Source organism: Schistocerca nitens, chromosome 1 (assembly GCF_023898315.1).
Source record: "Schistocerca nitens isolate TAMUIC-IGC-003100 chromosome 1, iqSchNite1.1, whole genome shotgun sequence".
In the NCBI taxonomy this organism is placed as follows: Eukaryota; Metazoa; Arthropoda; class Insecta; order Orthoptera; family Acrididae; genus Schistocerca; species Schistocerca nitens.
The window spans coordinates 866,698,515-866,721,488 of record NC_064614.1 but is presented as its reverse complement, the minus strand read 5'-3'; the positions used below and the strand labels follow the sequence as shown (position 1 = coordinate 866,721,488).

Below are 22,974 nucleotides of genomic sequence, written 5' to 3'. Positions count from 1 at the left end.
ATTTTTAGTTCGTGTGTAAACAAAGAAATTCGGAAAACAAACATTAAAATAAGGAAACTGTGTTCTCAATACGCTAAGTGCGATGTACTGGATATAAGCAAGCTGCATCGAAACCTGCACACGAAGCATGGAATGCATTTGAACTATGAAGGGAAAAGATTTGTTTGTGATCCTGTTAGTGAAATAATTAAAGAAAGACTTGTAAGGGATAGAACAATCTATCAGCTTCCTGAACATCCTTCCAACAACAGCGAGGAAAACAAAATGAACAAGAAAGAAGAATGAAAATACAACACTGCTGACGTTCCTAATTTAAACTAGAGGTATGTGATGCTGTAAATATGATTCCCAATTACCAAATCGTGAATACGCCCAAACTAAAAATTTATCACCATAATGTGCAGTCCCTGCGTGATAAGATCGGTGAAATTAACCTACTATTAACACATGAACTTAATGATATCTCAGTGTTATGCATTTCTGAGCACTGGCTTAACCCAGAATTAATCCAGAATGCGAAAATAAACAAATTTATCTTGGCTGCTTACTACTGCAGGAAAAACAGCAAGCAGGGTGGGGTAGCAATTTACACAAAGGATAATGTAGATTTTATTACTCTACCTGACTTAACTAGGGCAAATGTCGAAAAGGATTATGAAATTGCAGCTATAAAAATTACTCAGTTCAACCTGGTTATTGCTATAGTTTACCGATCACTATCCGGAAATTTTGAACTTTTCTTAACCAAATTGGAGTCATTGCTAAATAAAGTAAATAAAACGGATTGTGAATTGATAATCTGTGGTGACTTCAATATTGACTTCCTCACGAATAGAGGAAATTGGGAGACCATTTTGAATCTCGCAACATCCTACAATTTAAAGGCTGAAGTAAAAGCAGCTACCCAAATACCAGAAACTTGCCAAACAGCTCTTGATCAGTTTCTAGTCAAGAAGAGTTTACACAACACCTCACTAAAAATTTTAAATGCAGGTTTTAGTGATCATCTTGCTCAAATATTAAGCATAAAAGTACAAGGCAGTATTATTAACAACATGTCTTTCAGAACAGCATATCGAAGTTATAATCAGCATAATGTGAACTACTTCAACAACTTATTACAGAAAGAAAAAGGGCTAGGAGTGTACAAAATGAACGATATAAATGAAAAATTCAACACTTTAATTGATACATTAACCCATTTCTTTGAACTTGCATTCCCACTAAAAACATTAACCATACGCAGGAACTCTAGAACAAACAGCTGGATCACAAAGGGAATAAGGGTTTCATGCCAGAAAAAAAGACTACTTCATGAAATATGTAACTCAAAAAATTTCTCACCTGTAGTATGTGCATACTATAGAAAATACTCCAAAATATTAAGAAAAGTAATAAAAGCAGCAAAAATAATGCATAATGATGAAATCATTTATAATTCAGCTAATAAATCAAAGGCTATGTGGAGTGTTATAAAAAAAGAATGTGGAGAATACAGACAACCTTGCAAAAATATAACACTATCACATAAAAATAAAAAAAGTAACAAACCCCTTAGAAGTAGCCAACACATTTAACAACTTTTTCACAAGTGTTGCTGAAAATATGTTACAATCAAACATTAAGAACGCCCAGGCAAATGAATATAAAATAAGTGCATGTAGAGGATCAATGTACATCAGTTCTGTTTCACAAGATGAAGTAGCTAAAGCAATAAAAGGACTAAAATATTCCAAATCGGCAGGTGGTATACCTGCAACAATGTTAAAGAAGAGCGCATGAAACCTAATTGAAGTACTCACACACTTATGCAACTGCTCACTTCAGGCAGGCACTTTCCCTGATGTGTTGAAAACATCAGAAGTTATTCCTGTATATAAAAAAGGGGATAAAGACAATGTGAATAACTACAGACCCATCACAATTTCCTCCTGCATCTCTAAAGTACTGGAAAAAGTTATGTATGAGAAACTTATGAAATTTATAAATAAAAACAGCATCCTATGTAATGAACAACATGGATTCAGAAATAAGAGGTCAACGACAACTGCTGTCTATGAGTGCATCAATTCCATCCTAAACCTGACGGACAAAAAACAGGAAACAATAGGAGTCTTTATTGACTTGTCAAAAGCTTCTGACATGGTGGACCATAAAATTCTGCTACCAAAGCTAGAAAGATATGGTATTCGAGTTCTGTCCAACAAGTGAATCAGTTCCTTCCTGACTAATCATATGCAGGCAGTGTGCGTCAAGCAGACAAATATTGAACTAAAAACTGTATCTAATCACTTATCTGACTATAAACAAATTAAATGTGGTGTACCCGAAGGATCAGTATTGGGACCCCTTCTGTTTGTTCTGTACATAAATGATCTAAGCTTAAATGTTGATGCATACAAAACAATCATATTTGCAGATGACACCACGATTCTAATAAAAGGAGACGACGATGAACAGTTACAGCAGACAGTGAACACGGTCACGAAACAACTTAGCAGCTGGGCACAGAGTAATCAGCTTGTAATAAACACTAAGAAAACCATTGCCCTAAAAGTCCACAAAGTTCCTAACAAGGACATGTTTATCCCATCAGTCCCTATCAATGACAAACCAGTTGGTAACAGTACTGAAACCAAATTCTTAGGACTTTGGCTGCAGAGTGACATCAGATGGAATAAGCATATCGAATATCTCACTGCAGAACTGAGCAAAACATGTTACCTTCTTTGTTCATTAAAATCATGCTGTAGTGAGAAAACAGTATTGAATGCATATCATGTGTACTTTCATTCTCGTCTTAGATATAGGGTCACCTTCTGGGGAAACTCTAAAGCAGCTAATAGCACATTTAAACTACAAAAAAGGGCCATTAGAATCTTGTTTGGGTCAAGCCCAGAGACTCTTGTAAACCCCTGTTTAAGAAATCTGGTATTCCTCCATTACCATGTGTATACATTATGGAAACCCTTTTGTTCTTTAAATTAAATGTAATAGGCAAGGACTGGAGGCTGCAAATAAACTGTGATATACATGAGCACTTTACCAGACAAAACAGAAACTTACATATGACTCAAACCAGCACAGCACTGTGCCAAAAAGGTACTTTTCACATGGGAGTTAAGCTTTATAACAAACTTCCTGAAAACATAAAAGCTATCACTGAGGTCAATACATTTGGAAAATCTCTAAAGTCATATTTACAGCATCACTGCTTTTACTCCATTGAAGACTATTTAAATTTATGAAATGTGTTATATAAATACTTACGTGTAAAGTGTATTATTGTAAGCTTAAATATGTATGCCTTGAAATGACTTTCAGCCTGTATATTTATAAATTGACTTGTCCAATGTCTTATGCATAAGCTGCTATGTAGACAACAGGACCAATAAAAAATACAATACAATACAATACAATGTAATATTGATAATACAATTTCCTGAACTGCCTTTGCTGTTGATAGCCCACTGCAGAATCCATATTGGGCCATATTTAGGAGGTTGTAAGACTCAAAAAAAACAGTTTAATTGGTCTTTCATTAATGTTTCAATAATTTTGTATATTACAGGTACTGTTCCAATGGATCTGTAATTTTGAGGTAAAACCTTATCTAAAGGGACCCTTCAGTACCTCACTTGTGTATTCCACAAGATGCATGACAACACATGAAATGAAGTTTTTGTTTTGAGGTAGTTACAATGCTATTAATGGGTAACTTAAAAATATATATTACAAGGAGTTTTTAAGTCCTATTCTATTTCCTTCTACTTGGCATATGTATCGATTGTGATATAGTATCTGAGATGCATTCTGCGTATCTTTGACATTTGCGTGTGTCGTCTGCTTGGTGTTTACAGTAATTGCGTGTTGCGGAAAATAATATTTACATCAACAGAATTAATTATGGTATTTGTTTCTGGCGTCTTAAATAAATTGGAAATAAACTCTGCTCGTCAATTGTATAAATATCTGATACGGGAATGCAATAAACTGCCGAAAGACGCATCACAATTTTACAAGCATTCCATCAAGCAGGTATGGTAATCAGTTTGACTGATTTTGACAATTGTACGGTAAAGAATGTTATGAAGAAGCATAAGAATCATTGTACTGCGAACTGAACCTTCAGGCTGTCGTTGTGACATGTTGTCACTTGGAATTGTGGTAGAATCCCCATCGCCCAATGTATGTTGTTGCAAGCTACCATCTAACTTCTCTTTGCTACGGTAATGGAAGCTGACAACATATTTCGTTTTATGTAATTGCATTTATCTTTTGTCCGTACATTTATTACGTATTAATTATCTGATCACTTAAGTCTAAATGTGTTCTAGTTTTTTTCCCTGCATTATGTTCAGATGTCCTACAAATTGTAAATTATGTGCTTTCCATGTGGTATTCCAATAAATGCCGTTATGGATCGTTGCATGTCGTTCAAATGAACAGTTAAAGCAAGTAATATCACTAAATGTGGATGAAACAGTTAACGTGCCTTGCACGCAATAAATTTTTCTGACATTGGTTTTTTAATAACTTATCTGTTATCTGCCATTTCACTTTTTACGTTACTGCGTAAATTTAATACCTTCTATTATACTACCGTTTGGAAAATGAATAAGTCAATTAGTTGCTATGGTTGTTTTCCCATTATTTGGCTGGCAGCACTTTAACTTAGAGCCAAGTGATTAAACGGCACAGAAACCCTGATTGTCTGTTTTATCTGTTTCTGTCACTCTGTAATAAGTTTTAAATAATGTCTAAACATTAAAAATGATTTCTATCATTGGTGTAGTAGCATAGTCTCAACCTACAGTGCTTTAAAAAATGCAATTAGTATGGCTGTTGTTACATTTGTATATATTTTGAGCAATGTGACACAAGTGTTTATGATACAAAAAATTACAGCAATGTGTAATACTTTGTTCCAGAGCTATAAACAACATGTGTATGAAACAGACCCAGAAAGAATCCAACAAATAATAAGTCGGGCATTAGAAGATGCACAATGGGTTATGAAGAAGGTATTTTGTTTTTTACATGTTGCCAGTAATGACTCTCCTGACAAAGTTAAGGCTGCATTACCAATTTCACCATATTTATTTAATCGACTCAATATTTTTCATTTATGTAAGACATATTCTCTTTTATCAGTGTGGACAGGTGACTATTTTTATGTTGTCCTATTTGTATTAAATAATGTTTGCCATTAATGTGCATATATAGTCCTTGGTGTTGCCTCAGTACCACAATGCTGATAAACTCACTTTCATCAACATTCAAGACCTTGAAGTGCCCAATTGTTTCATTGTAAACTGCTAAACAGCAAAATTATAAAAGCTGTTTCATTTACTCCATGTAAACACCATAACTCTCATTATTTAATTTATATGTGTCTAAGGTTAGCTTCTGTAATCTGCTAGTCATTGAAACAGTTGAAGTATAGCTTAATACAAACCCCAAACATGCTAACTGCAGTTCTACTTTCAGCACAGGCTCATGAAATCTGTACTATATATTTACACATCTACATCCATACTCCGCAAGCCACCTGACGGTGTGTGGTGGAGGGTACCTTGAGTACCTCTATCAGTTCTCCCTTCTATTCCAGTCTCGTATCGTTTGTGGAAAGAAGGATTGTCGGTATGCCTCTGTGTGGGCTCTAATCCCTCTGATTTTATCCTCATGGCATCTTCGCGAGATATATGTAGGAGGGAGCAATATACTACTTGACTCCTCCTGCCCCTCCCCCTGTTGTCATGCTGATTGAGGAGAATAGTGATCCAAAGTTAACTCAGTTTTGGCAAGTCACGCAAAGGTTCAGTTAGAGTTTTGTTAAATGATTACTGGAACTCATAGAATGACAAAATGTGGCTAAATTTATGCCACCGCCACCCCCACACAAAAAAATAATAATATCTTTGTGGTGACAGAATTATCTGTAGTGCAACCTGAGGTAAAGGTTTGGTTGGAAGGTAACAATATGGTTGGGAGTTAGCAAAGCCAACAAATGTGAAAGCAAAAAATCTGGTTGTGGTAACAAATTGACCGGTTGAATAGCCAGGTCGCTGGAAGCATCTGATTCCACCCATCTGCTTTGATCTGTGATGTAATGATGTTGTGGTATGTGATGTCACTGTGGCATGCTGTTTTTTAGTTGGTTCATGTTAGTATATGTAATGTGGCTGTATTTGGTGCCCCGGCTTAGGGTAGATGTTGGCATGTGCACTTGTTTGTGTAACCTATGGTACTGTGTTCACTTGAGTCTTGGTTATCAATGTGGTAACCTGGATATATTTGAGTCTGGGTAGCCAGTGCTGCAACATTGGATTTGGAAGTGTATGCCTTGTTTTCAGTGAGATTTTGTGGTTTAAGCATTTGGCGTATTTGTTAGGTTTGATTAGCTGATGTTTCTCATGCACAATGAAATTTGATATTTCTGTGTTTTTTTACGGGGGGGGGGGGGGGGGATGGATATGACTGATAAGTTTACCAGCTTTTCATTATGTGCTTTGAGTAACAATATGTTTTTGACCATAAAGTTTCTGCAGTGTTTTAAATTAACAGCAGAGTATGTTAGGTGCCATGTTTGTGGGCAGTGCATGAAGTCGATGAGAGTTTCAGTGTCTCTGACCAGAGTCCTATACAGGTGCTGGTGTTGTCACAACATTTGGCAATTAATAGAGCATGGTATGTGGCTCCAGAAGTCTAGGTTAGCCATGAGGGAGATTGTGTTGCTTACATATTACTTTTGTTATAGGTCCTTTTGTGTGTATGAGACAGGCGTGACTGTTACAGCTATTTTAGATTGGTTTTCTTTGTGTCATGAGATTTGTTCAGTGTATGTTACATCTAGGGGGAAATTGGGTGGGCCAGGAGTCATCGTTGAAATTGAAGAGTAAAATTTCAGTAACTAGTAGTGGAGTGGTCATTGGTTTGTTTGTGAGTTTAGGGGATTGTTATTTGGGGGGTGGCGGGTTATGCTGGAGTTTGGGGAGTCATTGTAAGAAGGAACTTGTGGAGCTTACTATTAAGGAATATATTAAGGAGGGAAGTACTGTTATGTCAGACGTTTTCACATTATGGGCTTTGTGGAAGGCAGGTTATGAACACTTAGTTGTTAGCTATAGTACTCAATTTCAAGATTATGGCACTGGGGCTTGCACTGAAACCGAAAGAGGGGTTTGGGGGTCAATTAAATCTCTTATAGGGAGGGAGAAGAGGTGCTCTTCCAATGTTCAGTCCCATTCTAATGAGCATTGTGTAAGTGGTAGAGCATCCTTGACTTTTGTTTTTGGTGGGGGGGGGGGGGGGCATTGGAGGTTGTGGGGATGATGTATAGGCTGAAGGTGATGAACTGAGAGGATGGGTTTTGTTGGGGGGGGGGGGTGATATTGTGGGTATTGTTTGTAAGGTTGAAGGTTGTGGGGGGGGGGGGGGTTCTTTAGAAGTTATTTCATTATCTTTAGAGAGAATTGGTATTGTGGTTCTTTTCTGGAAGGTGTGATTGATTTTGGTTTTTGTTTGTTCCTTTCATTGTTGGTTTTGTGCTCCAGAGTGGTATTGGGTGGGTTGGGGTTGGTTTATGGCTGAGAGGTTGTGGTGGCTGAAGTTGTTTCAGAGAATTTAGTATTTTCTTTGTTTTATTGTGTGTGGGGTGTTTTTGTGGGGGAGGGGGACAACCAAGATGATTTTGCTGGAAGCTTTTTTGTTGGTAAGTAATTTTTGTTTTGGTTTATTTTTAAGGTAATTTTCATGTTTTATATTTGTTATATTTCAGTCATATTTTCAGTGACATAGTGAATATTGGGGATCTTGTGTTTTTGGAGTCATTGGAATTTTAGTATCAGTGGTTGTCTGTGAGCTATGTAGGTGTGTGAAGATTGTGGCTCTAGTTTTTTAATTGTGGTAAGTAGTGGGTATCGAGGGCTTTGTTTGAGCTTTATACACTCCTGGAAATTGAAATAAGAACACCGTGAATTCATTGTCCCAGGAAGGGGAAACTTTATTGACACATTCCTGGGGTCAGATACATCACATGATCACACTGACAGAACCACAGGCACATAGACACAGGCAACAGAGCATGCACAATGTCGGCACTAGTACAGTGTATATCCACCTTTCGCAGCAATGCAGGCTGCTATTCTCCCATGGAGACGATCGTAGAGATGCTGGATGTAGTCCTGTGGAACGGCTTGCCATGCCATTTCCACCTGGCGCCTCAGTTGGACCAGCGTTCGTGCTGGACGTGCAGACCGCGTGAGACGACGCTTCATCCAGTCCCAAACATGCTCAATGGGGGACAGATCCGGAGATCTTGCTGGCCAGGGTAGTTGACTTACACCTTCTAGAGCACGTTGGGTGGCACGGGATACATGCGGACGTGCATTGTCCTGTTGGAACAGCAAGTTCCCTTGCCGGTCTAGGAATGGTAGAACGATGGGTTCGATGACGGTTTGGATGTACCGTGCACTATTCAGTGTCCCCTCGACGATCACCAGTGGTGTACGGCCAGTGTAGGAGATCGCTCCCCACACCATGATGCCGGGTGTTGGCCCTGTGTGCCTCGGTCGTATGCAGTCCTGATTGTGGCGCTCACCTGCACGGCGCCAAACACGCATACGACCATCATTGGCACCAAGGCAGAAGCGACTCTCATCGCTGAAGACGACACGTCTCCATTCGTCCCTCCATTCACGCCTGTCGCGACACCACTGGAGGCGGGCTGCACGATGTTGGGGCGTGAGCGGAAGACGGCCTAACGGTGTGCGGGACCGTAGCCCAGCTTCATGGAGACGGTTGCGAATGGTCCTCGCCGATACCCCAGGAGCAACAGTGTCCCTAATTTGCTGGGAAGTGGCGGTGCGGTCCCCTACGGCACTGCGTAGGATCCTACGGTCTTGGCGTGCATCCGTGCGTCGCTGCGGTCCGGTCCCAGGTCGACGGGCACGTGCACCTTCCGCCGACCACTGGCGACAACATCGATGTACTGTGGAGACCTCACGCCCCACGTGTTGAGCAATTCGGCGGTACGTCCACCCGGCCTCCCGCATGCCCACTATACGCCCTCGCTCAAAGTCCGTCAACTGCACATACGGTTCACGTCCACGCTGTCGCGGCATGCTACCAGTGTTAAAGACTGCGATGGAGCTCCGTATGCCACGGCAAACTGGCTGACACTGACGGCGGCGGTGCACAAATGCTGCGCAGCTAGCGCCATTCGACGGCCAACACCGCGGTTCCTGGTGTGTCCGCTGTGCCGTGCGTGTGATCATTGCTTGTACAGCCCTCTCGCAGTGTCCGGAGCAAGTATGGTGGGTCTGACACACCGGTGTCAATGTGTTCTTTTTTCCATTTCCAGGAGTGTAGGTCAAAAGATCTTTCTGATTCATCATTATGTGGTTGTGTGTGTCATTGTTTTGGTATTGAGGGCTTCTTTTGAGCTATATCGTTCTAGGAAAATGTCCGAATGCACTTTTCAGAGTTGCGCATGTTGATTTTTTGGTGTCATTCCTGTGGGTTTTGTGGTTATGGCATTACGTTGAGATTTTTTTATTTTGTGGATAATATTTGCTTTGGAATGGTGCAGATTTGTGTATTGTTCTTTATTTAGCGTGTCCCCATCCTAAACCCCCTACTTCCCACAGTTGTCCAATGTATATGTTTGTGCCATGTTGAAAAATGCAAGCAGATTCCAGTACATAACTTTTACCCAAAATCTAATGAGTAATATAAAGTCAATTGAAATAAGTAAAGAATCAGTGATGTAAGATATTTGTAAGACTCACAAACGTCACTGACACACTACAGTGATGACACTGAATGTTTTTATGGTACCTTACATTAGTTATATTGCATGGATCCCACAGAGAGTGGTCTCTGGGACACTGAAAGAAACCAGAAAAGTACATTCAGTTTAATGTAAGTGAAATATAATGAAATGAAATTACATTGGCATATTACGGGGCTAGTTCTAATTATGAGTTAACTTAAAACAATAAATTTTTAAATTTTCATGGAGATACTCTCCAGTGGAGTAGAAGTTGTACAAGAGAGAGTTATTTAATTCACTATTAAACTTCTGTACATTAATGTTCTCTGGTAGAATACTGAATACATGTGTAGCCATTTTGAACCCTCATTATGTCATCCAGCTTATAATCAGATGCAAGCGGTGTGATTTAACAGCATTTAAATGGCAAGAAAATCAATTATGCAGCTTAGGGGAACTTGTTCCATAGCTCTCCGATACTGAAAACTGACAGGTGGTTATTCAGAGTTGACCTTGAACCTATTTGCTAATGATGGTAACCAATAGGTTTATTGACAGTTGGTAGCAGATTATTAGATTGTTCATCATTTGTGTACAAATTCCACAACCCACAGATTAGCACAGGGCAAAGTATACTTAGCATTGTACCTCATTTTATGATTCCTTTCCATTCCAATTCCACATGGAGTGTTGAAAAAATGACTGTGTGAATATCTTTGTGCATGCTGTAATGAGCCCAATCGTGTCCTCAAGAGTTTGCCATGTCACTCACGTTTTTCAGCATTTCCTTGATACTCCCCTGTGCGTCAAACAAATGTATGACATTTTACACTGCCCTTCTTTGAATACATTCTGTATCCCCTGTTGGACTTACTTGGTATGGCTCTTACACATTTAAGCAGTATCCTAAAATAAAGTGCACAAATATTTTGTAAGTAGGCTCCTGTGTAAACAGACTGCATTTTTCCAGTATCCTACTAATGAATGAAAGTCAACCACCTGCCTTACCTATGACCAAGACTATGTGATCATTCCATTTCACATCTCTACAAATAGTTTCATCTTGATGAATTGACTGATTCTAATTGTTACTCACTGATACTGTAATCAAAAGATACTGATATTCTGTATTTTGTTATGAGCACAGTTTTACATTTCTGGGTGTTTAAATCTTATCAAGATCTGACTGCATATTTGTTCTGCATTTCCACATATTATAGTACTTCCTTATAGATCACTGCACATCTGCAAAAGCTATGGGGTTACTGTTAATATTGTCTGCCAGGTCATTAACATACAATATATAATGCAGCCTGAAACTGTCTTGGTAAAAATGTGGATCAGGAGCAGTGGCATACTTAGATGTTTTGTGCAACAATGTTGTCAGCACTGGCTGTGAGATATAATTGGAAGGAAAGAAGGTGTGTTATCTGCTTGTTCTACGCAGCCAATGAGTGACCAGTGAAGAGATGTGCTTCAGATTAAAAGATGAAGGAATATTGTCACATTCTTATATCAGTATACAACAACCAGCAAAATCATAAGTTAGTCAATTATGTGTTGCATAGAAAGATCAGTTGAATGATTCTTTTATCAGAATGATGATCAGTTAACAGATACATTTACATGATTGGTATTAATAGTAATGAACCCATTTTATTTTTATTTAATCGTACGGCTAGGGCCCCCCATCGGGCAGACCGTTCGCCAGGTGCTGGTCTTTCAATTTGACGCCACTTGAGTGACCTGCAGTCCATGAGGATGATAGGATGATGATGAGGACAGCGCAACACCCAGTCCCTGGGCAGAGAAAATTCCCTGACCCAGCTGGGAATCAAACCCGGGCCCAGAGGATTGACAATACGCCACGCTGACCTTTCAGCCACCGGGGGCGGACAAGTGAACCTATTACAACCAAGATTGTCAATTACTTTAATGTGTGCTGTTAGGTACCAACCTGACACAACCCATTATGACTAAGATTATCAATGTAATTTAATATGTGCTGTTAGAGCCCAACCTTACCAGAACCTTGTAATTCATTACATATTGGGAAAAACACAATCAGATATTTGTGACAATCAAGGTTATAAATGTAAATGTTGCTTGTTTCACTCATAAAAATTTAAGCTGTGCTATTAGGTCCTAACCTAACAACAATCACATAATTCGTGACATATTTAGAAAAAACAAAGGTTATTAACTTAATTTTTACAAGTGTAGTGGTCACATTTCAACCTAACCTAAGACTTGAGCTAAACTACAGATCAGTCTGTCACCACAACCAGGTATTTAAGCTTTCACACTCATTGGCTTTGCCAACTCACAACCAAATTGTCACATTCCAACATAACCAAAGTCTTGTAACTCATGTCACACTCAAAAAAAAAAAAAAAAAAAAAAGCAGTGAAATATTTGTGACAACCAAGATTATGAATTTAATTGCTGCTCATTTCACTCACAACTATTTAAGCTATGCTGTTAGGTTCCAATGTAATCACAACATTGTAATTTGTGACATATTTAGAAAAAACAGTGAAATATTTCTGATACAGGAAAGAATAGCGCGGTTTCAGTTTTGGTGCTAGAAAGTCACTGCCTCTTTTCTTGCCTCTCATTCATTTGTGAAAGTGTCATTCCAATGGCTACAGGAAACTGACAAATTACTAACTTATTAGGAGTAGAGAAACACCACCATCATGTGGAGTTTGGCTAAATGTCTTCAATGTACTTACGGGTTAATTTAAAGGTGCTACTTGTTAAAGGTGCCAACATAAAATATGCTGCTGCTCTAGTAAGAATGAATGGACATAGACACGAAGGGCAGCAACATGTTTTATTTTGTCAGAGTGGCAAGAGTTGGAACATGTATGTTATCATTCAGTTGCACAGTGGAAACATTCTTTCTTTCTTTCATTCCTTCATCCACATATTGTGTTCTGTTAGTCCCCTCATAAAGGAGAGCCTTGGGATGTGTATGAATAAAATTGTGCATCAACATACAGAAGCAGTTCATGCATGCAAGTGAATTATATTAATGGCAACTTACGACTAATGCTAATCAACTCACACTGGCACTTACATGCAGCATAGCTTCTAGATTACTTTATAAATGTATATTAGGAGAAAGAAACAGCTACTTAGAAAAAGACCACTGTTCCTTCTCTTTTGTTACTCAGGTGCTAGACTTTTAACTGATTACTGACCATAGAGTTACGGGGGAGACCAAATATTCCATTACCATGTAAGAAAAGTGGTTAATGAAGTTTTTGAATATGTGGGGATTTTTAAAGTTTTTCCTTGATGTCTACTGGCAATCTGTTACATTCAGATTCTTTATTAGCCTTTGACCACATGGAGCGGAATTTTCTTTCCATTAATCTGCAATAACAATCACTACATTAATTACTGTTAACATTGCATGTACAAATAATTTATCTTATTTAACCTGTTGCACAGAATTGTAATCATAATACTAAAACTCAATTTCTGCCCTTACTTTTAAAATTATTTAAAGATGTATTCATTGCAGACTGTGGCAATTTATTAAAAAATTTCAAACAGTTCACATTGTATGAGTTGCCTGTTTTTGTCAGCCAATGTCTAAGAACATCAATATTTATGTTATTTCTGGTGTCATGTCAGTATATGTTCTCACTGGTGTTAAACTCTGTTATGTTGCTTTTTGCATAGATATAAAGATTTATCATTATCATTATTTTGAAACTTCCTGGCACACAGTTTTAATCTGCCAGGAAGTTTCATATCAGTGCACACTCCGCTGCAGAGTGAAAATCTCATTCTGGATCATTATTTTGGTCTTAGTGAATAAAGGGTGGCAGTGTTCCCTTGGACTAGCTTTACACATTATTCTTAGCACCTTCTTTTGAATCTGTAATACATCATTGATATGACAAGAGTTTATCCTATAACAACAGCCCATAGGATATGTGAAACTGAAAAAGTCCAAAGCAAGCTGTACTGAGATCAGTTTTTATTAATTTTTTTTAATATAGGAAAAGGTAAGGTACAATTTATTCATAATAATATACAATATCAGCTACAAATTTTATTTTATAAGCATTTCCAGATCCTTTGACCCAAACACATCCAGATTCTTTCTCATTTATTTTCCGTTGATTCCTTGTCCTGAGTACAAATGGCATATTTCCATTGAAGTATGACTTTCCAAGATTATGATTATAGTTCTCAAACACTTGAAATGTATGAAAATAAATCACATTTCTGCTATTGAATGTTTCAAGTCAAGCAACACCTTTAACAGTATAACCATTGTACCGAACAATATTGTATATTATTATAAATAAATTGTACCTTCATTTCTCACTATGTCAGATAATTTCTGTATGAAGTAGGACACCCTTGATATCTTTCTGCAGACATGATTAATATGGGGTTGCCAGTTTAGTTGGGAATCAACCTGGTAGCTACAAATAGGCTAAACCTTATCAACAATGTCAATATAGAAGCTGGGATTAGAAATCATGATGTCATTATACCAACTATGATTATGAAAGGTAATAAATCAGATAAGAAGGTTAGGAGAGTGTTTCTGCCAGATAGAACAGATGAGCAGTTATTAACATCTCACTTATACAGTGAATTGGCATCACTTAGTTCTAGTAAGATGGGCCTGGAGAGTTATGTGCCCAGTAAGTGGATAAAGGATGGAAAAGGCCCACCATGATTTAATAACGAAATTCGGTGGATGCTGGGGAATCATAGACTGCTGAATTCTGTTTCAAAAGGGAATGCTTAAATGATAACAAGCAAAGTTTAGTAGAGATTCATGCGTCTATGAATATATCTAGGCATGGTGCATACAACTGCCACCGTCACACCTTAGCAGAAGATCTGGCGGAGAACTCGAGAAAATTCTGGTTGTGTGTAAAATCACTAAGCAGGTTTAAGGCTTTCATTCAGTCCCTTGTTGACCAGTCTGGTAACGCAGTTGAAGATAGCAAAACAAAAGCCAAACTTTTAAATTTTATGTTCAAGAAATCGTCCACACAGGATAATTGTCCAAACATACCATTATTTGACCATCGGACAAACTCCCGAATAGATAACATAATAAGAAGCATACCTGGTATAGAGGAACAGCTGAAAGATTTGAAAGCAAGTAAATCACCAGGTCTTCATGGAATCCCAGTTCGATTTTACAAAGAGTACTCTACGTCATTGGTCCCCTACCTTTTGCATTTTTATTGAATCTCTCACCCAGCACAAAGTCCCAAGTGACTGGAAAAAAGCGCTGGTGACTCCAGTATATAAGAAGGGTAAAATAACTACAGACCAATATCTCTAACTTCTGTTGAGTCCTTGAACATATTCTCAGTTCAAATGTAATAAACTCTCTCAAGACTGAAAAATCAGCATGGTTTTAGAAAGTATCGCTCATGCGAAACTCAGTCTGCCCTTTTCTCACGTGATATACAGGGAACTATGGATGAAGGGCAACAGGCAGATTCAGTATCGCTAGATTTCCGGAAATCATTTGCATGGTGCTTCATTACAGGCTATTAATAAAGGTACAAGCATATAGAATAACTCCACAGATATGTAAGTGTCCCAAAGACTTCTTAAGTAATAGAACCTACTATATTTTCCTCAATTGCTAGTGTTCATCAGAGACAAGGGTATCATCAGAAGTGCCCCAGGGAAGTGCGATAGGTCCGCTGTTGTTCTATATGTATGTAAATGAGAGGGCAGACAGGGTGAAAAGCAATCTGTGGTTTTTTGCTGACGATGCCATGGTGTATGGTAAGGTGCCAAAGCTGAATGACTGTAAGAACACACAAGACAATGTAGAAAAAATTTCCAGTTAGTGTGATGAGTGGCAGCTAGCCCTAAATGTGAAAAAATGTAAATTAATGTGGGTGAGTAGGAAGATCAAACCTGTAATGTTTGGATACAGTATTACTAGTGTCCTTCTTGACACAGTCAAGTTGTTTAAATATCTGGGCATAACATTGCAAAGCGATATGAGGTGGAACGAGCTTGTGAAAACTGTGGTAGGGAAGGTGAATGGTCAACTCGAGTGTTTAGGATCCGTACCAGGTCAGATTGAAGGAACACATTGAAGCAATTCAGAGATGGGCTGCTAGATTTGTTAGTGTTAGGTTTGAACAACATGTAAGTGTTATGGAGATGCTTCAGGAACTCAAATGTGAATCCCTGGAGGGAAAGTGACATTCTTTTTGAGAAACACTATTGAGAGAATTTAGAGAACCAGCATTTGAAGCTAACTGCTGAATTATTCTACTGTCACCAGCATACATTGTGTGTAAGATCCATGAAGATACGATACAAGAAATTAGGGCTTATATGGAGGCATATAGACAGTTTTTTTACCCCCCTCGCTGTATTTCCGAGTTGAACAGGAAATCAAATGACCAGTAGTGATGCAGGGAATTCTGCACCATGCACTGGACGGTGGCTTGCAGAGTATCTATGTACATCTAGAGTATGTATTCATGTCCTTTAGGAAGATTTTTCATCAGAATAAAAAAACTCCATTGCAAACACAACATAGAGATGTATAGCCTACATGGAAACTATTTTTGCTTCTAGTATTATGGTTGTGAATTGTGCAGTTCATCCCAAAATTCATTCTTCTTATTAAGCATGAATACCAGTCAGGAATATGTGTATCTCCATATATTATAAAAATGTATATATGTACATATATATGTTCAATGTCTCCTCCTAAACTACTGAATCAGTTTCAACCAAACTCGATACACAAATCTCTTGTTATCTGGAAGGAAGTGCTGTGCTGGCAAGAATCACCTATCCCTCAGAATGGTGGAGGCTGAAAATAAGCATAACACACTGTGTGCAAATATACAGGCTATATTCATTCATATTTGATAATGAGAGCACTTAGTGACTTACAGCAAACTTCACACGTAATTTCAAACCTTTATAAAGCTTTTTCTTGCTCCACAAAATGATGAAAGGAAAAAAATTATCACTTATTACATTTTCATGCACTAAAACTGCCACATCTGGCATGATCTTCTAATTTATTATTTCTTTACCACTAACTCTATTCACAACAGTATCCACATATATTACTGAACCTACCTGCAAAATTATATCATTGCACAACACACAGTCTAGGAGGTATGACGTCATCAGTACTGAGTAGCTTCAAAAACTAGGTTTTCTTAAAACAGAGCACAATTTACACAGAGTATACTCATCCAGTGTATGGTAATGAGAGCACATAGCACCTTCCAACAAACTTTAAACATAATTTTGAACCTTTTCTAATTTTTTTCTTGCTTATGTGCTTTATGTCAGATATTTAATGCATTAACTTGTTTGCAAAGTAATCAGAATTTTGAAACTGTTTTGTACAGCTGAGTGTTTACTGGGTACTTGCTGCCTGGAAAGGAGGACTACAGGGGTGGGAGTGAAAAGTGGATGACATTGTAGCATAACTCAGGAACATCTGAACCAATTTCAAATATATTTATTAGATACATGACTTATTATTTTTATAAAAATACTATGGGAGTAAGATTCCCCACTACAACTATGGTGGGGGATATGGATGAAAAGGAGTGACATAATAAGTGGTGGAGTTCACGAACCTCTTGGTGACCCCTGTTCATGAGTCTGGGTATTTTGACATTGGCTTCTTAATATTTATATATTCCTTACTTTCATTTCTTGCTAACAATATTAGCTTATTCCCAAGAATAAGCAGCTTTCACTCGGTTAATACTTGGCATAAATCAAACCTGCATTTGGATTGGAGTTCCTTAACTCTTGTGCAGAAAGGTCTGTAGCATACTGCTGCATCCATTTTCAATAATCTACCACTCGAATTCAAAAATCTTAGCAGTAATCCATGCGCTTTCAAATCAAAACTGAAGAGTTTCCTCATGGGTATTCCTTCCATTCTATTGAGGAGTTCCTTGAAAAATTAAGCTGATTCTTATTGTATTGTTGATTGTGCTTACTTAAACTTATGGACTGACTTTTTTTGGGTTCAAGAACATTTATATTTATCTGTTATTACTTTTATGGTGTAACTTCATATTCTGACACGTTCCATGACCTTGGATATTTGCTCCTCAATTTGGTCTTACGGAACTTGATGTGTAAATAAATAACAGGTGTAGAGATCTTCTGTTGTGATGGATGCTGAGGGATAACCAAAGCAGGCAGAGTGCATCCTTCCAAGTTTCTATTTTGCATAAATATTCACAACCTCGCTTGGTTATAGTATACAGGGTGAGTCACCTAACGTTACCGCTGGATACATTTCGTAAACCACATCAAATACTGACGAACCGATTCCACAGACCGAACGTGAGGAGAGGGGCTAGTGTAATTGTTTAATACAAACCATACAAAAATGCACGGAAGTATGTTTTTTAACACAAACCTACGTTTTTTAAATGGAACCACGTTAGTTTTGTTAGCACATCTGAACATATAAACAAATACGTAATCAGTGCCGTTTGTTGCATTGTAAAATGTTAATTACATCTGGAGATATTGTAACCTAAAGTTGACGCTTGAAACCTCCGACATTCAGTTGTGTGTTGTAACAAACACGGGCCACAGTCGGCGAGCAGCATCTGCAGAGACATGTTTACAATGACGACCGTGTTTACGAGTGTGGCTGTAGTGCACTGTTGTGGTTTGGTCTAGCTGTCGCAGTGTCCGCATGTAGCACTTGCTGCTATTGTTATTCTGCATTCATCTCCGCACGCAGACCAACTGTAGTACACCGTGTTACCAGACGCCTGTGATAGTGTAGTGTTGTAGGAACTGTGACCATGGTGTATTCGAACCCTGAAAAGGCGGAGATGATACTCATCTATGGCGAGTGTTGACGAAATGCAGCTGAAGCCTGCAGGGTGTGTGCAGAACGGTGCTCGGACAGAGAGCATCCAACGTGCCACACATTGCAAAACATCTACCGCCAACTGTATGCAACAGGTATGGTCGTAGCATGCAAACGGGTCCGTAACAGGCCCGTCACAGGAGAAGTGGGTGCAGTTGGTGTGTTAGCTGCTGTTGCCATGAACCCACACATGAGTACACGGGACATTGCGAGAGCCAGTGGACTGAGTCAAAGTAGTGTCATGCGCATACTGCATCGTCACCGCTTTCACCCGTTTCATGTGTCGCTACATCAGCAATTACATGGTGATGACTTTAATCATCGAGTGCAATTCTGTCAATGGGCATTAACAGAGAATGTGTTGCAGTTCTACCTGTTTACCAATGAAGCGGGTTTCACAAACCACGGGGCAGTGAATCTACGGAACATGCATACTGGTTCGTGGACAATCCTCGCTGGCTCAGACAGGTAGAGCGACAGCGACCGTGGACTGTAAATGTATGGTGCGGAATCATTGGCGACCACCTCATTGGTCCTCACTTCATTGCAGGGGCCCAAACAGTTGCAACATACATCGCGTTTCTACAGAATGATCTGCCAACGTTGCTCGAAAATGTCCCACTGGAAACGCATCGACGTATGTGGTATCAGCATGATGGTGCACCTGCACATTCCGCAATTAACACTAGGCTGACCCTTCACAGGATGTTCAACGGGCGTTTCATAGGACATGGAGGATGCATAAATTGGCCAGCCCGTTCTCCTGATCTTACACCTCTGGACTTCTTTCTGTGTGGTACGTTAAAGGAGAATGTGTACCGTGATGTGCCTACAACCCCAGAGGATATGAAACAACGTATTGTGGCAGCCTGCGGCGACATTACACCAGATGTACTGCGGCTTGTACGACATTCATTACGCCAGAGATTGCAATTGTGTGCAGCAAATGATGGCCACCACATTGAACATCTATTGGCCTGACATGTCGGGACACACACTATTCCACTCCATAATTGAAAACGGAAACCACTTGTGTACGTGTACCTCACCCCTCATGGTAATGTACATGTGCGTCAGTGAAAAAGACCAATAAAAAGGTGTTAGCATGTGGATGTAATGTGCTGTTCCAGTCTCTTCTGTACCTAAGGTCCATCACCGTTCCCTTTGGATCCCTACGTAATTCGGTGCTCTCCGATACACACGATCGAACAGCGGAGGAGTGGTACTCAAGCGTCAACTTTAGGTTACAATATCTCCGGATGTAATTAACATTTTACAATGCAACAAACGGCACTGATTACGTATTTGTTTATATGTTCAGATGTGCTAACAAAACTAACGGGGTTCCATTTAAAAAAACGTAGGTTTGTGTTAAAAAACATACTTCCGTGCATTTTTGTATGGTTTGTATTAACCAATTACACTAGCCCCTCTCCTCACGTTCGGTCTGTGGAATCGATTCATCAGTATTTGATGTGGTTTACAAAATATATCCAGCGGTAATGTTAGGTGACTCACCCTGTATACAGCATCATCACTTGTAAGTCTGATCATTTTATAACTGATTTGCTGTATCATAAGTTATTTCAGGTGAAGGTATTTCCTCAGTGCTCACAATTCATTTTTATGCATGTTGCTGTTGGTTGTTAGTTGCTTTGCTGTGTAGCAAGTAAATCAAGTAATCAAATCCAAGAAGGAAAAGGGATATCATAAAGAGTGTGCCACCTCTTTCCCTCCCCCCCCCCCCCCTCCCGCACACACACACACACACACACACACACACACACACACACACACACGTATGCAGAAGGTTTAAAGACAGAAAAAATGAAACCAAAATTTTATGATAGAGAAATTTGCTTCAGACCAAGTAAGTGACCACATTGCAATGATTTGAATGAAAAAAAAGTTGTCATGTCTAATTTCTGTCTATCATATTAAAGGAAATCACAGCAGTAAAGACTCTAAAATACAAAACAGTGAAACAATAAGAGGATATGGTTAAATAAATAACTTCTATTGTGATGGATATTGAGGGATAACCAAAGCAGGCAGAGTGCATCTGATCTGAATTGAAGTTTGTGTTGTGGGCGGCATCGACTTGGGTAGTTTGTGCAGCAATGTTGACCATACTGCTGTGGTGGTGTAATGGTCAGCAATTCTGTTAATAAGCAAGAAGACCAGGGTTTGAGTCCTAGCTATGGCACAAATTTTACTTTGCTTTTTCTGCTTCCATCATTATCACACTTAAAGATGAGATTTAAATGTCTCAGGGAAAACTTTAATTATTAGATCTATAAAATCTGAAATGGGGTAAAGAAATGTTGAAAGATGTAGAAAGAGAAGTGTTTGCTTTCATACAAGTTACGACCTGCTGCATTCTGTGGTACTTGTGGTGGGAGTGTACAAACTGTTACCAAAAAATGCACAGCAGAGGGTACCACTCCTTAGAGTTTCTTCCCAGTTACAGTCAGTTATGGAACACCGAAGTAATGACTGTTTATATACCTCCTTGTGTATCATAATTAGTCTGAGTCTTCATGGTCTCTATAGTTGTGATACCTTGGCAGTTGTAGAATATTTTTAGATTCCTTATTTACTATCTGAAATTTTTGTAAGCAACTTTCTGGAGATGATGGACATCCATCTTAAAGTGTTTGACATTTCACATTTATCAACATTTCGCTGATGCTGTCCCGTATGTCAGATTAATCTGTGACTATGTAATATGTGCAACAGGGTACTATTTTGACTGTATTTGTTAAGCTAAGACCCCACACCAGATTAAAATCCAGGTTCAAATCCTGGTCTGACATAATGTTTTAAGCTATCCCTTGTAGTCATTGTAGCAAATACTCAGCAGTAAAAGAAAATTTAAGTCTGAGGGTAGTGTTTTATTATTGTATCTTTTGCCTGTATGTCCTTTCCTATCTGTTGAAATTTTGGCACAATGTTGTATCAGATATGCATGTTTTTGTAGACCCACTAGAGAGCCATATGGTATATAAATACATATATTATATTTTATTTATTATTTTTATGCCATATGGCATTCCAGAAGGTATATGAAGATGCACGCATATTCAAATGCAACAATGTGTCAGAATTTCAAAGCATGGGTGAAGAACTATTGGAAATTTATGATGTTGTATAAACAAACATTTACGTTTTTATTTATATAGGTGTGAAGTGATGAACCCATATGTCACTCAGAGTAACAAATTGTACGCAATATCAGAGAATTTAATTTTGCTTAATTGCATTTACACAGCATTCAATAGACGTGGTGTCCATCTTGTGTGAAACATACATTTGGTTAATTCTTCATATAAAAATTTATAGTATTCTTTCTTCTGATGTTCTTAAAGGATCTGCAATTTCATACATGTGAATCACTAATTGTCAAGTACAGTATCGTGTACTTTATTCATGTTTTCATCTATGATAGCAGTTTTGGGATGTCCCTCAGATTAAATATTTGAAAGGGAACATATATTTGACAATGAAAACTTTACATTTTCTTATAAATTTTTAACACTCGGCAGTAAGGTAATTTAAAATGAATTTGTGGTTATATTCATTGAGATAATTCAGTTGTTATATTTTCATTATTTCAGTACACTGGTGGAGGAAAGCATTAACACTAATGTATGTTGCTTGATTACTGACAGTGAGGTAGTACAGAATCAATGACATAAGTATATCAGTATTGCTTTTTGTATTAAAACAAGCTAGATAGATTTACAAAGACTGCTGTTGGTGCTGTTTGTAAAGAAAAGAATGGAGATGGAGACATCAACTGCCAATAACCTTAAGCAAAAAATTGAAGACAATTCAGAAGAGAATAATCAGAAGTGGACAGTCATAGAAACTGCAGATCTTGAGAGTGTTGATCAGTTCTGGTCTTCCATTGAAATTTTGAACAAAAACTTACATATTGTGCTGCCCCGTGTTTGTGGTTCAGTTCTTGCATTTTCTGGCAAGTTACTAAGTCCCTTAAATAAAAAAGCTATTAATTTCAAAAGTTTTGCATCATTTAATCTTGGAGAAAATGGAAATGCTGTTGATATTCTGGAACAGTTGAAGGTCTGTGGAATGGATATTGAAATGATAGAAGATACTGAAATTTATGACGCAGAAGTTTGTTATATTACAGTGCAGAAGTTAATTCTTAATCTTCAAGGTATTTCTACAAATCTTTGGGTATTAGCTATTATAGGTGAGTATAAACAACAAATAATATTGTCTCTATATTAAATGAGTCAAAAGTAACAAATTAATAGAAAAACTAATATTTTGAAAAGTACTGTCA

The 22,974-nt window shown here is 38.2% G+C and overlaps 1 protein-coding gene across 1 annotated transcript in view; it reads left to right on the top strand.

Moving 5' to 3' along the window:
- Positions 1-3,840: 3,840 nt before the first annotated feature.
- The window catches only part of LOC126263628 (probable tRNA (uracil-O(2)-)-methyltransferase), a 37,842-nt gene continuing 18,708 nt past the window's right edge, over positions 3,841-22,974 (top strand). The window contains exons 1-3 of the mRNA XM_049960720.1: positions 3,841-4,038; positions 4,932-5,024; positions 22,280-22,881. Coding sequence (XP_049816677.1) covers positions 22,443-22,881 — 439 coding nt within the window. The 5' untranslated portion in view covers positions 3,841-4,038; positions 4,932-5,024; positions 22,280-22,442. The remainder of the gene's footprint in view (positions 4,039-4,931; positions 5,025-22,279; positions 22,882-22,974) is intronic.